Here is a 14065-nt window from a genome sequence, read left to right as displayed (position 1 = left end):
AAAGCTGGACTGACACGGACATAATAAGACATTATCAGTTTAAAAAAACACACAAAATTTTATGTAATCACATATTACAACTAAAAAAATGTTTTAATCCGAGTCGTCACTAACTTGCTCCCCCCAAAATTCACCCGCATTGGTACTTTCCGAGCCGAACCCGGAAACAGGTCGACTATATGCCAAAGCGCGCTACTTTTGACTCGGCGGACTCTTCAACACCGAGGTGACGCGTTATCTTCAATTTCTATTCTTATATAAAGGCTAAAAGGTAACTCAAGAGTGACTATTTAGCTCTGAAAACCAGTAAAACGATGGCTGCTGGTGACTCGCTGCTGTGGAATGCTAGCTAGCTACATTGTACTTACGTTGGCTACTGTGTTGACTGTCATAGCATGTTTGCAGAACTTCTGTTGGCAACTACTGATGTCATTTTAGCATAATTTGTAGGTTTGGTTTGTGGTTGTGATGGATGCATTGTACCGAGAGCTGTTTCTAATCATTTGTGCACAGATTTTAGCCGCACAGCATGACAACAATTGAGTGAAGCAGTCCTTGTAAAAGCACAGCTCCTCTATAGAGTGTGATTTATTTATGGAATATTCCTCATAAAGTGACTGGTGAGTGTAGCAAGCAGTGTGAGCCTGTACTGATTTTGATTCTGTGGATTGTGTTGTTCTCGCCCAAAGACAGCTGGGATAGGCTCCAGCATACCCGCGACCCTCGTGAGGATAAGCGGTACAGAAAGTGGATGGATGGACAGTGTTGTTCTCGCCCAAAGAGAGCTGAGAGAGGCTCCAGCATATCTGCGATCCTAGTGAGGATAAAAGATGGGGTGGATGCATATTGTGTTGTATTTGATTGTTGCCCAACTGTGATGCACATACATATAGTTTTTGGAAAATGTGTATCACAGGCAGTGATTTCAGATGGGCGGCACCAGGACACTCGGCATGCCGGACGACACCAGCCGAAGTCCGAGCTACACAGTGCCCTGTGACAGCTACGTCCACGTGGTGGAGTTCAGTCCCTTCGCTTCGGGGACGCCTGCTTCCCTCCTGGCCTACAGTGGGAACCGTTATGTGGTGGTGGGCACCTGCGTCTTCCAGGTGAGGCATGCCTCATTTGCCATCCTTCTCCTTGTACTTCACGATACATTTCTGTGACCGCAGGAGGAGGATATGGACGTGGAAGGAGTCGAATTCAACGTTCTCCGTGTGTTTCAACACGAATTGCGCGTGGATGCTCTCGCCTGGAGCCCCGAGTCCCATCTGGACAGGATTCCGATTATCAGGTGCGACTTCTCAGACTTCTGAATGCTTAATCCACTTTAAGAAAGCTTCTGGCCGAGACAGGAGCGGAGATTGATGCCATTCGTGTGCCTTGCCTTCCCTTTCATGTCATTCTTGTTATGTAAGCGCTCAAACACGGTGCCAGACTTCACTCTTTGCAAACATTCTCATCTGCAGGATAATTATTAATTCTTGATTCCGTCCAGGACAAGCAGCAGCTGTGTCTCACTTGCTGTCACTGCAGCTGCCAAGTCCCTTTCAGAAGGGGAGCAAGCCTAACTAGATTGTTAGAAAGCACCACTTTCCCTATCCTAATTGTAGAGATGGTTCAGAGGGTCCCGTGTTCTGTATCAGAGGTGTCGAGGCATGATTGTGTAATTGAAGGAGAAAGGCAAAGCAACAGCCCCTGGCCTGTTGCGCTCCACACCACAGACTCCTGCCGCCAAGAGCTGTGACGTGCACACATGTTATTGCGCTGATGACCCAGCACTCGGGTTCCATCTCTGTTTGCGGTGCGCACGTAAGATGTGCTTCCAGGAAACATCAGGTGCTGGCCCACGGAGAGTGTGAGAGATGAGGGTGGGAGTGGGAGGGTGATTGAGTAGAGAGCGAGCCGCTGTCCAGCACAGCAGTTTGAACATTAAACATGGCTGAAAACACACAGAGGGAAGACACATGACTCATTTGTTTTCATGAAGAATATGCACATGGTCCAGTAGTTCTGTCTTTACCAAAACTTTGGAAAGGCGGAATAATGCTAAATGGCAAATGTGTTTGATTTGATTTTAAACTCAATGGTAACGCTTACTCCTCCTTAGTCCCAGACTGATGCGTGTCACTGCTGAGTGGTGCTCTCCCTGTAAAAGCAACCCTAATTTGAGCACGGACGATTGTTTGACATTAATCACTTTGCTTTGACGCTGCTCTTAATAATGCGCATAATGTGCTCCATTCTTCACTGTGGAGTATTGGAGGGTCTGTGCTAATATCACCTAATCTTCTCCGGCTGTAGTTTGGGGTGACATCGTGCCAGATTGCTCCGCTGCAAACGTGTGAGCTGCTGTCTGTGTATTCTGGTGATGCGTGTGTGTTTTCCTAGTCACGAGTGAGTCAGTGTAATTGTGCGAATAATACGCAGCGCCTGATTAGAGGGTAGTCCTCGAGCCCGAGCAGGAGTTCATGTTTTTCTATGTGTTTACATTAGTGTGCAATTAGAATCTACCAGGCCGGGTTGTGCTGACCGCAGTCCAATTTTCTGCCACACGCACTGACGCTTTCTTCGCACACTGAGTTTAGAGTGACATGCCTGCTGCCCTATTTTTCTTGTTCTTTCTTTGTTTTCACACCTTCCCTCGCCTGTCTTTGCAGATTTTGCACGGCCGCAGCCGACAGAACCCTGCGCCTGTTGACGTCGGATCTTCAGGATCGCCATGAGGTCAAGGTAGTGTAGCATCTGTTGCTACAATTACCTCGCCATAAAATATTGGGCGCCTGCCAACGTGGGTGCTGTACAGTATTGTTGCAGTGTTTTCCACAGGCCAGTTATTTACGTATTTGTAGGGTGTCACAAGAAAAGTGCAACGTGAACGGCGGCCAAAAGTGGTTCCCAAAACAAATGTTCAAATAGCCTCCTTTTAGGAATGGAATGTTTTTCCCGTGCTCTCAACAATCCTTCAACATGCCATGTTCAAAGCAGAGGGAACGTTAGGAATGGAATAGTTTCATGGCATAGCTCAGGAGTGGCCATCTCCTCTCCTAATGGCTGCCGGATTGATCCTCGGGCAGAGAATAGATTTCAACACTTTTCTAGTGTTGGGAATGAAATATTTACCCTTTGCTAACAACAAGCCTTCAACATTCCTGTTTAAAGTGGAAGGAAAATTTTAACATTTTTGGGATGGAATATTTTTCATGACATATTGAAGGCTTGTTGATAGCAAAGGGCAAATATCCCATTCCTAAAGTTGAAATATGTTGAAACATCTTCTCCAAATGAGGATCAAATCAGCAACCATCAGGTGGGGAGATGACCACTCTACGACCTGAAAATGATAGAATGTTCAGGATGGAATAATTTCCCTCTCCTTTGAACAAGTCATGTTAAGGACAATGCTAAGGACAAATGTTCCATTCCTGACATGAGAAATGTGTTGAAATCTGTTCTCCAAATGGGAGAATATGAATATTGAATATGGGACAAAGGTCACAGAAAACACTGAATTATGGAATAATGTCTGCTGCACGGCGGTCGAGTAGTTAGCGCGCAGACCTAGGAGACCCGAGTTCAATCCCACCCTCGGCCATCTCTGTGTGCTCGGCCATCTCTGTGTGGACTTTGCATGTCCCCGTGCATGCGTCGCTTTTCTCCGGGTACTCCGGTTTCCTCCCACATTCCAAAAACATGCTAGGTTAATTGGCTACTCCAAATTGTCCATAGTTATGAATGTGGGTAGGAATGGTTGTTTGTCTGCATGTACTCTGTGATTGGCTGGCCACCAGTCCAGGGTGTATCCCGCCTCTCGCCCAAAGACAGCTGGGATACCAAATAGCCAAATAAGAGCCAAAAGAGCCAAATAACCTACCCAATCATTTTCAATGTCAAAATTGTCAAAACATGAAACTACTGTCAATGTGGGAATGACTGGTCACCGCCAACAAGTGAATGTATGGGAAACCCTGTGTTGTGTTTTCAAGTGCCTTTATAGTAACATTTAGTTTTCTTGGTTCCCAGGTGATGGGGGGCCACAGCAGCTTCATTAACCATTTGGTGTTTGAGCCCACGGAAGGGAAGCAAATTGCTTCAGTCAGCGATGATCACACTTGCAGGTCCACATCGCTTTAATTTTTTTTTATTATTTCCATGTAGAATACGTGTGTTACGCACATGTGTGCACAGTGCCGGCTTCTGGTTTGGAGTTCTGTTCTCTGTTACGGGTTCAGAAAGTCCCAGCCGTGTTTCCACAGTGAAACATGATGCTTAGCACAACACGCTCTGCTGCGACTGTGCGTAAGCGCCGAGCTGTTGGGCTAATTGCTTAAATATGGATATCCAATTAGCTGCAGAATGTTTTCGCATCTCATAACAAAGACCACCCCCCGCCCTGAACGTTCCTTTTCAATTCATGATAGTTTGGAAAAAGTGCGCAAGGAGCAGCAAGGTTCACCTCTGGGACACGCCCCTGGAGAGGGCCCCTCAGCAGGCTTGTTTTGGTTCATGTTTCCATTCACTGTCATTGCAGAAGTAGCAGCTGAGGATTTAGCAGCTAGCATATTCTCTCTAATGAAGTCTGTATTGTGTTTTTGTTCGTCCATGATCTCATATTTTGCTGCTTTTTTATCAGCGCTTGCGTGGTCTCATTTAGGGCCCTGGTCCGGCACATTGGGCTCTCCTCGCTCCTGTGAGCGGCCAGAGAAAACAGCAGTGCGCTGCATCTGCTGAAAGATTGAAACACCGTCATGTTGAGAAAATACGGAGCGCCGGAGGAAGACGAGGCGGAACAAAGGATAGATCAAGTTAACGGGAGAGGAGCTTCCAGTCAGCCCACACAAATGTGCGCGCGAGAGGAAGAAGCGGTGGAGAAAAAAGTGTGGGGGGGAGTAGTGTACGCTCTCATGTAAAGGCTCATGACCTCTCCATCACTCTGTTTTCTTTGGCGCCGCCGCCTCTACTATAAGTTTGCTTAGCTTTGTCATCACTGTCCCCTGCAGTTGTGGGAACTCACCGGCCGCCAAAACACGCAACCCGATGCCGACGACTCCCTTGTCCTTGGGGCAGGTTTACACTCGTAGCCCAAACACCTTCACTTGCGTCACCTGTAGAGCAAAAGTGCAAACTACAATCTCAGGAGGGCTTGTCGGATCGACCGGGTTCATTAATGGCTCGTACGCACCTGCTGCTGCTTCATGCAAATTACCTTAAAAACAAATAGTTAATTGGCCACAGTTTCAAGCTTTAAATTTGTCAACAAATTGGCATTTAGTTTTGTTGTAGTGCTTGAATGCTCTTTACGTTGACGTCGTGCCTGTGCTTCCATCCTGAAAAGGACACTTTTAAAGAAAAACTGTACTTTTGGGAAATAGTGACCATCGTTCACAGTCTTTATGTGGGACATGAAAACACATCTTTCTCTTCTCTGTGCATTCTAAAGATATAATAACAGTTAAAACCAGGAAGAGAATTAATGCACGTTAAAACACCTCCAGAAATGTCCAACGGACGTTTTATGGTTTTATATCATGCTGTGTGCATAGAATAACAGGTACATTCATGATGGGGCTGTTGAAAAGATTAAACTTGCTTGTGAACATCACATGCTGGTAGCGGCTTTGTAGCGTTTGAAATGGTATCTAATTCCATTACCATAACTGCGGTGGGATACATTGTGGTTGTCTGAGCATGCATTTTTGCCAGATAGTGCTTCTCTCTCCCCTATAGTAGATATGACCTCAGATGTCCTTTTGAGCTTCCTGAACAATGCAGCGGCCAGCAGGTCAGCAGTGTCATATGTCTTTTTTGGTACGTTGTTCGGCAAGGCAATTGTTTTTTACTCGGGGAGCCTAGCGCGGTCCACCGCAATTTGGCGTCCATGGAGTAGCGTGCAACTGAGCTGGTCTTGGCGAGCACTCTGAAAAAATAAGGTAGTCATTGTTTTGCTGCTGTGGTGCGTGTGGGGGTGCTGGGAATATTCTTTTATTCCACAATGGAGGCTGTAAGCGGGAAAGGGTTGAGTGTAAAGTGAGGCCTCTGTCCCTTCCCTTCCTTTCCCTTGCAGTTCTTGTACCCTTCGCAGCCCCCGTGCCCTCATCGCCACCTTTTCCTCCCATGGAGGGATCATTGGAAGGCGGTTAACCATAGATCCCAGGTCTCAGGAACCACAGCTGCCTCCGTCCAAGTCCTTCATTACATCCATGTGCACGTTCACAGCTGCTTTTGCTATAACATGTCTCCTTGAGTTATTGAATCGACTGCACCGGCTCGGACATCCGCCTCAAATGACATTTGACCATTCAAGTGGAGTCCTTCAGACTCTTTGACTCTCCGCGCAAGATGAATGGCAGCAAGGGCGCCCACAGCGAAACGTTTGCACTATTGACAGGGAAGCGTGACGCCAGGATGATATTTCCTTCTCTGCTCTCGCTATCAAAGCAACATAAGGAGGCTCCCGATTTCCCCCTCTTAGCAAAAGCAGGGATTGACATGCAAACCTCACTTCCTGTATTGGAATTCTTAGCAAGCCTTTTATTTTGGATGGCAGGAGATTCAACAGAAGTGATAAATAAATAAAATGATCCCTTGTTTACCTCGGTTAATTGGTTCAAGTGAATTTCTTTGACGTACGATTCCTTATTTATACATGGAATATTTGGGTAGTTAGAGCCTTCTAAATGCGCGTTTTAACATCATTAGAGCTCTCCAGACATGAAATAACACCTTTACACTCTTATTACCTGATATAGCAATCTTCCACACATAAATAAGCCTTGTGCTTGTGTGTGTCGCTGTAAATGTGTTCCGGTGCGAGGGAAGCTGAGTGAGGGGCGGACCGGAAGTAAGTGGCGTCTGGGGTTGCGAGTGGAGTTTCAGCTTGACATAGGGATCTTTATTAGGGTGTCCCAATTGGTGATGAGTGATACCAGCGATTTTCTTTCCAGTATGATACTGAGTCAGATACAAGCTGGTAACGGTGATATTGATCTGATACCGAAATTATAAGTAGTATATAGTAATATAAGTAGTCTTTTGAAGTCAGTACATCAAATACGTATTTATTAGGTATATATGTTGTGCTGGTGGCATGACTTACAATATAGCCAAGCAACGACACAAACGGAGAAAACAGACAAAATCCTATAAAATGTAGGCAATAAAAAAGAAAATAATTACAATACAATACAACCTTTAAAATAAATTAAGAATTCCAATTAGAAGTGAAAACTCTCATTAGCTTAGTTACCTTCTACTGTGTTCCTGTTAATGACATACTATACTTCTTTACATGAAATGTTTTAAGTATCAATTTTACAGCTTTAAGATCTGATATTTTGGTATCGATCGGCCAGTGGTCCCAATACGACCTTTACACTTCGATATCGCTATGAATCATACATGGCTTTTATGGCTTATTTTGTAGTGTGGAATGTTAGAAAAGGCTTAACCAAGTGATATTACTCACACAGAGAACAATGCCGGTAGTCAGTCCATCAGGTATGAGAAAAACTGATCCATTTACGTCTTTATTCATGTTCGGTTTAGTCTTTTCCACAATGTAGCGGCATAATGTAGGCATAATGTAGCAGGATTGGAGATGCCCTAGGAGGCGTATAAACCCGACATTACTCACCACCGACAGGGGCTGGCTCTTTTCTGTCATAGTTAACTACTTTTTCCCCATCCCGTGTGATGCCTCTTCAAATCCTTAAACTTCCCAGATTCTGTGCCACCACAGGAAACTTGTACATGACAAGTTTTGCACCCAGCTGCGGCAACTTTAACTAGTGATGTGCAGATTGACACATCCCATACCAGATCTTAATTCTCAAATCACAATATTGATACTCTAGTAATATGAGGTACTGTGAAAAAATTTTTATTATTTTGACAGATTTTTCAAGACGCACAGAATATTGTGTCGTAGGGCTGTATACAGATGAAATACCCGAAAAGAAAGATTAGACTCTTATCAGGAAAGAAAACCCGTAAAGACTACGTCTCGGTATAGGAGTTGATCATAAACGGTGTATGTTTTTAAAATGGCGGCTTTTAACATACAGCCGACAGTCCGACATTTGTCAAGAAAAGAGGTTGCTTCAAGATGTCTCTCAATGGTAAGTAGCGTGAGCATTTTAGCGTTAGGTTTTCTACAGGATTGGTAATGTTTAATGGCCACTAATTGTGGTGGGAAACAGCTACCCACTTCCTGTATGCAAATGCTTTTGCTCCATGACTTAGCCAAAATAAAGACAGTTAGGACACTGATAAACTATTACTTACTGCTTGCTCTTCTGACACTTCCACACCACCAAGTAACGTTGGAAAGTTTGTGGGCTAGTCCAGCTGCATACTGGCCAATATTCCCAAAACAGTCCAGTGTGAAATGCCGTCCAGATTAAAATGCATTTCTTTTGCTGGTAGAGAATCAGGAACTCCCGTACAGCCATTGCTAGCAAGTAAACACAGGAGCAGAGTTTGGGAAAGGGTGGAGGAAGCAGAGCTTGGGTGAGGGTGGAGAGCTTCGCTGGCTTACAGCCATGCCCATATAAGGAAGTCTGCCCCTGTGTGACATCACAAAGGGGCAGTTTTACCACACCTTCTGAAACTGAGTATTTTGAGCCATTCCAAACTTCTTTCAGGGCTCACTTCCAAATGTGCAAACCTAATTATCTGAAACTTTGGCATGGTTTAACTCCAGAATACAACACTATAACTACATTTGTAGGTCTGAAAAAAGCACAATAGGTCCCCTGTAACATATTTTTGAAAAGTGATGTAAAGTTGTAAAGTGGCGACAGATGACAGTACTGAGGCTCGGAGCATAACAACGAGTCAAGTCAAATGCAATAAAAATAAGCACATGATGCTTGTGAAACTGTCATGCAACATTTGAGGAACCTGCACCCGTTCACTTTACACGCGTTTATGTTCCTGGCCTCCACATGCTCGTGTTGCATTTTGTTGGGGAGTCTGGTCAAAAAAAGTCAACACAGGAAGCAAAGCCAGCTTTCCATAACAGTGATTGTCTTTTTCCTACTGTAAAATGGAGTTGTCCCGCAGTAAAGCCATCATGCGGATACCGAGGCTCCTGATCACTTTCTCTGCATCCGCATGTCACCAGCAGCATAAAATGGAAGCGCCCATGTTCAGAATGCTTGATTTTGGAGGAGAGAATGCATTTCTTCTGCTTTTTAGACTCACATTTGACTCAGACAACAAGGAGTGCAAGCATAGATTGATAATATTTAATATTTATTTGTGTTTCTCCAGGGTGTGGGACCTGGATGGAAGGGAGACGACCACGTTCCGACTTCGCTCCCCTGGCATTAGCGTGTGCTGGCACCCAGAGGATGTGTTAAAGGCAGGCACACCATTCAAAAAAGAAAGTGCAAGTAGGATAACCAGCACCTTCATTGTAGGACTTTTCTCCTCAGTTGATGGTGGCAGAGAAGAAAGGAACCATTCGCTTCTACGACCTGGTGTCCCAGCAGGCCATCCTGTCCCTGGACTGTGGCCAGTCAGCGCTCACCTCTGCTGACTGGTGCCTCACCAACACCATCAAAGTGGGCGCTGTGGCCTGCAACGACTGGCTCATCTGGGACATCACGCGCTCCAGGTGCCGTCCAGCTTGGTCCGTGCCGCTGCTGGTCAAAAATTCCGACTAACCTGAGTCGTGTTTTCACTCTTTGCAGCTACCCGCAAGAGAAAAGGCCTGCCCACAGAGATAAAGCACAGCAGTTCAAGTAAGAAACATTTTCCTGAAGGTATAAGCATGGCAAAGCTTTTTATCTGCTCATAAAAAGTTGGCAGGTATACACGGCTTCAATCAGCAGCTTGCCAATGTTACAATCTACAAACGCGCTCCACCTGCTTTTCACTCAACCAACACATCCTGGGAGACGTCTGTGCTTTAAACGTACCAAAAAGCATCACCTCTAGCATAAATAAGCTTATTAAAAATGACGCTTCCCTCGGGGCTCAATTGTTATGATGTTTGCACAGCTGATTATGCCTGGTCCAGGGGAGCAAAGTAGGCGGAGTCTGCTTTCTTCCACTTGATTAATCATGATTAACTACCCAATATGCCCACTTTTACTGTATTTTATGAACAGAAGATAAATGATCCAAAAGATAAATGACAGGACACAATTACCTATACAGTTTTGCATGTATGGATAGATTTAAATTAGGGCTGTCAAGTGATTACAAATTGTAGTCAAATTAATCAGCTTTCCACTTAATTAATCATGATTAACCACCACTGTGAGGGAGGCTTTTGGTTTGACCCACGCGTGCGCGGGTGTGCGAACATGCAAACTCCACACAGAGATAGCCGAGGGTGGAATTTAACTCGTGTCTCCTAGCTGTGTGGCCGGCGCGCTAACCAGTCGTCCGCCGTGCAGCCCCCTTTAGCAAATATTGAATAATTAATTATAATACGAAATATTCAAGCACGCTTGCAAATTCACTTATTCGACTCTGGCACCAGTTAACCGTGATGAGTGATGCTGGAATATTTTCCTATTTATGGCATAGAAAACCTGTTTATGATCATGTAAATATAGTTTTTAACATTATTAGAGCCCTCAAGACATGAAATAACACCCGCATCGTCACCGTTTACCTTTGTATTTGTATTGTAGTTTCCCAGGGGACTTTAGTGGCGGTTGGACAGATGTGTAGAGGACAGGAAGTGATGTCAGAGGTTCAGCTTTGAGTTTTAGCTTGTCATGGGTTATGGCCCAAACAGTAGCCCATGTAATTATTATGTTGGTATTGTGCCTGTTCCTGTCAGTCACATCTGGTGCCTTTCTCCTTGAACAAGTACTGACACCTAATGGCGAATGGAGAGTACTACAATCACAGTTACAGTGCTTCTTCTGCCTCATATTTGTATTTTACTTAATTAATTCTTTTTTTTTTAAAAAAAAGGAAGAACTAGATTTGAAACACTCATATGCTAGGACTACGTTAAAAAGCCGTAGCATTTCAGTATGTGGAATCATATGGAGGACCAAAACTGCCAAAATAATAAATAAATAAATAAATAAAAGTGGAAATAAAAACAAAAATGGGAAAAAAAATAAAAAAATTAAATACAAAAAAATAAATATAAATGGAAATAAAAACAAAAATATTTTTTTTTAATTTTTTAATCTTGTTTTTTATTTTTGTATTTATTTTTGCTTCTATTTATTTTTTTATTTATGTATATATTTTTTTATTTTTGTTTTTATTTCCATTTATATTTATTTTTTGAATTTAATTTTTTGATTTTTTTTTTCATTTTTGTTTTTATTTTCACATTTATTTATTTATTTATTATTTTGGCAGTTTTGGTCCTCATAGAAATGCAGAAGGAAAAACTATTCAAATGAGGGGGCGGTCCTAAGTGTGTCTTGGGTTGAACTGTTCGCCTATTGGTTGATCGACATGTGAGTGCGAAAATCGACTAGGTATGCCTGCAAACGGCCACAGCAAGAGGAAGTATACTGGGAGAAAAGTATACATTTACCGGGACAATAATGGCGGGGTCCACCAGGAAGTCGGTGTCCGAGCTTCTCAGGGACGCTGCCAATCGTTTGGATGATTTGGAACGTGGTAAGTATGAAACAGCTGATGTGTTACGCTTTTACTTAATTCCAGTTCAGGTGTGTTGACTCTTTCTTTACTTTCTGCTTTCACAAGCTTCAACTTCGGACGAATCGGACGAGAGTGGTGTGGTGACTTCCTCTTGCTGTGGCTGTTTGCAGGCATACCTAGTCAATTTTCGCACTCACATGTCGATCAACCAATAGGCGAACAGTTCAACCCAAGACACACTTAGGACCGCCCCCTCATTTGAATAGTTTTTCCTTCTGCATTTCTGAGGACCAAAATAATAAATACATAAATAAATAAAAGTGAAAATAAAAACAAAAATGAAAAAAATCAAAAAATTAAATACAAAAAATAAATGTAAATGGAAATAAAAACAAAAATAAAAAAATATATACATGAATAAATAAAAGCAAAAATAAATACAAAAATAAAAAACAAGATTCAAATATTAAAAAAAATATATTTTTGTTTTTATTTCCATTTATATTTATTTTTTCATATTTAATTTTTTTCTTTTTTCATTTTTGTTTTTATTTCCACTTTTATTTATTTATTATTTTGGCAGTTTTGGTCCTCCATAGAATCAAACTATGGAATGGATTGAGTAAGGACCTCAAACAATATACAACTATGAGCCAATTCAAGAAACAATACAAGCAGTTGATGTTTGCTAAATAAAAGGATGAAGAGTCTTGAACAGTCATGATATGCTATATATATCACTATATTGACAGTTACTATGGTACACATTATGTCATTGTATGGTCATATCACCTCGTACAAAAAAAATACAATAAATAAATAAAAATCCATCTATCCATTTTCCTCCGCTTATCCGGGTCTGGGTCGCGGGGGCAGCAGTCTCAGTAGGGAAGCCCAGACTTCCCGGCCCCGGCTCCATGAACATGTGGAACTGTTCATTTGAATGTTCAAATGAAATAAAACCATTACCATTACCAAAAACGGCGATGGCGAGGTAGCAAGGGATGACTGTACTCGCAGTTTGTCAGCATCGGAGGGTGGTCTTTGAATGCAACCTGCTTACTCGTGTGGAGTTTGAGTTGCGCATTTGCATGCCAAAGATCAGTTTTGGATGGATTTTTGGTTGTTTTGGACCTCTGCGCTCTCAAGATACTCTTCATATGTGAAATATTCACAGGTAATTATGCTGGTTACCTTTGCAGGCATTGCTGTGGAATTAGTTGATCTTGTTGTGACGAAAGTATGTTTTTTCCCCCCTCAGGTGGTCTCGAGCCAATGAAAATCTTTTCGCCACTACCGGATGTCCTGGGAAGGTGAACAGTCAGTTGCTCATCCACCATCTTGGCCACCCACAGGTCTGTAAGAAGCCAGGTTGAAGTTGTTTGTGATTTTAGCCTTCTCTGGACTCATGGCTTTTTTTTTGTTTCGTTCCCTCCCCCGCCAATCTCGCTGGATGTGCTCGCAGCCTGTGACGATCGGCTCGTCCACGGTGGGCTCAGGCCTCAGCTGGCACCGCACGCTCCCCCTGTGCGTGATCGGCGGCGATAGAAAGCTTTGCTTCTGGATGACTGAGATGTAACCACACGTGGCACGTGTTCTTTGCGGTGCTCTTCTTGTAAGCCATTCAATAAAATGTGTGTTATTATTAGTATATACAGCGTGCGCATGGAATTCTGTGAACATCTTGCCCCCCCCCCACTACCCATTTTTCCTGACTTGTGTGTCAGCCTCACCTCATTTTTCTTTTGCTAATACTGATGTGGCAGCTTCTTCGCCAAAGCTCTTCACCCGACGCTTCAGACAACAAAATATCCTTGCACGTCACGTTACAGAGGCTTTATTGCTCGACAAGGCACATTGTGGATCTCTCCCCTGGGTGCGCAGCCTTCCTAAAACGTCCTATAGCTGCATGTGCCGCACTTATTTTTCCATCCCTCCCATGTTGTAACTCATGACAATATGTTTGGCCCTTCCTCGGAATATCATCCTGCTGAGGCGCACTTGTGCAGTTATCTGGACATAACTCATGCTCCACCGTTTGGAGGGTTCACTGTTGACACTTGCCAAGGGCGCCGCAGTTCAAAGTGGGGGGAGGCACCTGTGCCAACCCTCCAGTAGTCCACATCGCCATCCATCTTGCCATCCTTCAGCGTTCTCTCCACTCATGACAGCTCCTGAAACTAAGTTTCTGAGAATGTGCTGCCTATTTGTAGGATGCTCAGCGGGGGGCATTAATGGGAATAGTGTGTTATTTTACCTTGATGCCCCGTGTAATTTATGTTATCACTGGAATCAACTGACACATGGAGCAATCTACAAGGTGCCAAAAACACAAAATATGACTTCTGGGGAAAGTTACATCTCTTTTCGGGAAAGCTGTTTTTGTAATTTGTGTTCTCAGAATGGAGCACCGGCAGCCAAAGACTGAGAGCAAGTCTGTTAAATCTAGCAGAAGCATTCCCGGGAACGAATAGCCTCA

General features: G+C 43.5%; 1 protein-coding gene across 8 annotated transcripts; it reads left to right on the top strand.

Moving 5' to 3' along the window:
* The first annotated feature begins 11 nt into the window (after window positions 1-11).
* Window positions 12-13231, top strand: nup37 (nucleoporin 37). 8 transcript variants are annotated; one of them, XM_078797661.1, is made up of 11 exons: window positions 12-226; window positions 694-817; window positions 930-1109; window positions 1173-1294; window positions 2661-2733; window positions 4024-4118; window positions 9274-9364; window positions 9438-9619; window positions 9696-9748; window positions 12833-12941; window positions 13052-13195. In XM_078797661.1, the coding sequence occupies exons 1-10, from the start codon at window positions 180-182 to the stop codon at window positions 12901-12903; spliced, it is 1038 nt and encodes a 345-aa protein (XP_078653787.1). In that variant the 5' UTR covers window positions 12-179; the 3' UTR covers window positions 12904-12941; window positions 13052-13195. The 8 variants fall into 8 exon arrangements, with proteins under 8 accessions (XP_078653787.1, XP_057921818.2, XP_057921817.2 ...); XM_058065835.2 differs by having other exon boundaries at window positions 13-226; window positions 9696-9746; window positions 12848-12941; window positions 13052-13231; XM_058065834.2 differs by having other exon boundaries at window positions 13-226; window positions 690-817; window positions 9696-9746; window positions 12848-12941; window positions 13052-13231.
* Window positions 13232-14065: the final 834 nt, after the last annotated feature.

Source organism: Doryrhamphus excisus, linkage group LG2, assembly GCF_037039965.1.
Source record: "Doryrhamphus excisus strain RoL-2023G ecotype Guam linkage group LG2, RoL_Dexc_Guam_v1.1, whole genome shotgun sequence".
Classification (NCBI taxonomy): Eukaryota; Metazoa; Chordata; class Actinopteri; order Syngnathiformes; family Syngnathidae; genus Doryrhamphus; species Doryrhamphus excisus.
Note: the sequence above shows the minus strand (reverse complement) of the source record. Positions and strands in the feature narration are given on the sequence as shown.

Excerpts from the sequence above, each read along its gene's own strand:
- nup37 (XM_058065835.2), top strand. The coding sequence starts at position 180 with ATGCCAAAGCGCGCTACTTTTGACTCGGCGGACTCTTCAACACCGAG. Across the intron at positions 1,295-2,660 it reads GACAGGATTCCGATTATCAG|ATTTTGCACGGCCGCAGCCG; the intron begins GTGCGACTTCTC and ends CTGTCTTTGCAG. Across the intron at positions 9,747-12,847 it reads GATAAAGCACAGCAGTTCAA|GTGGTCTCGAGCCAATGAAA; the intron begins GTAAGAAACATT and ends TTCCCCCCTCAG.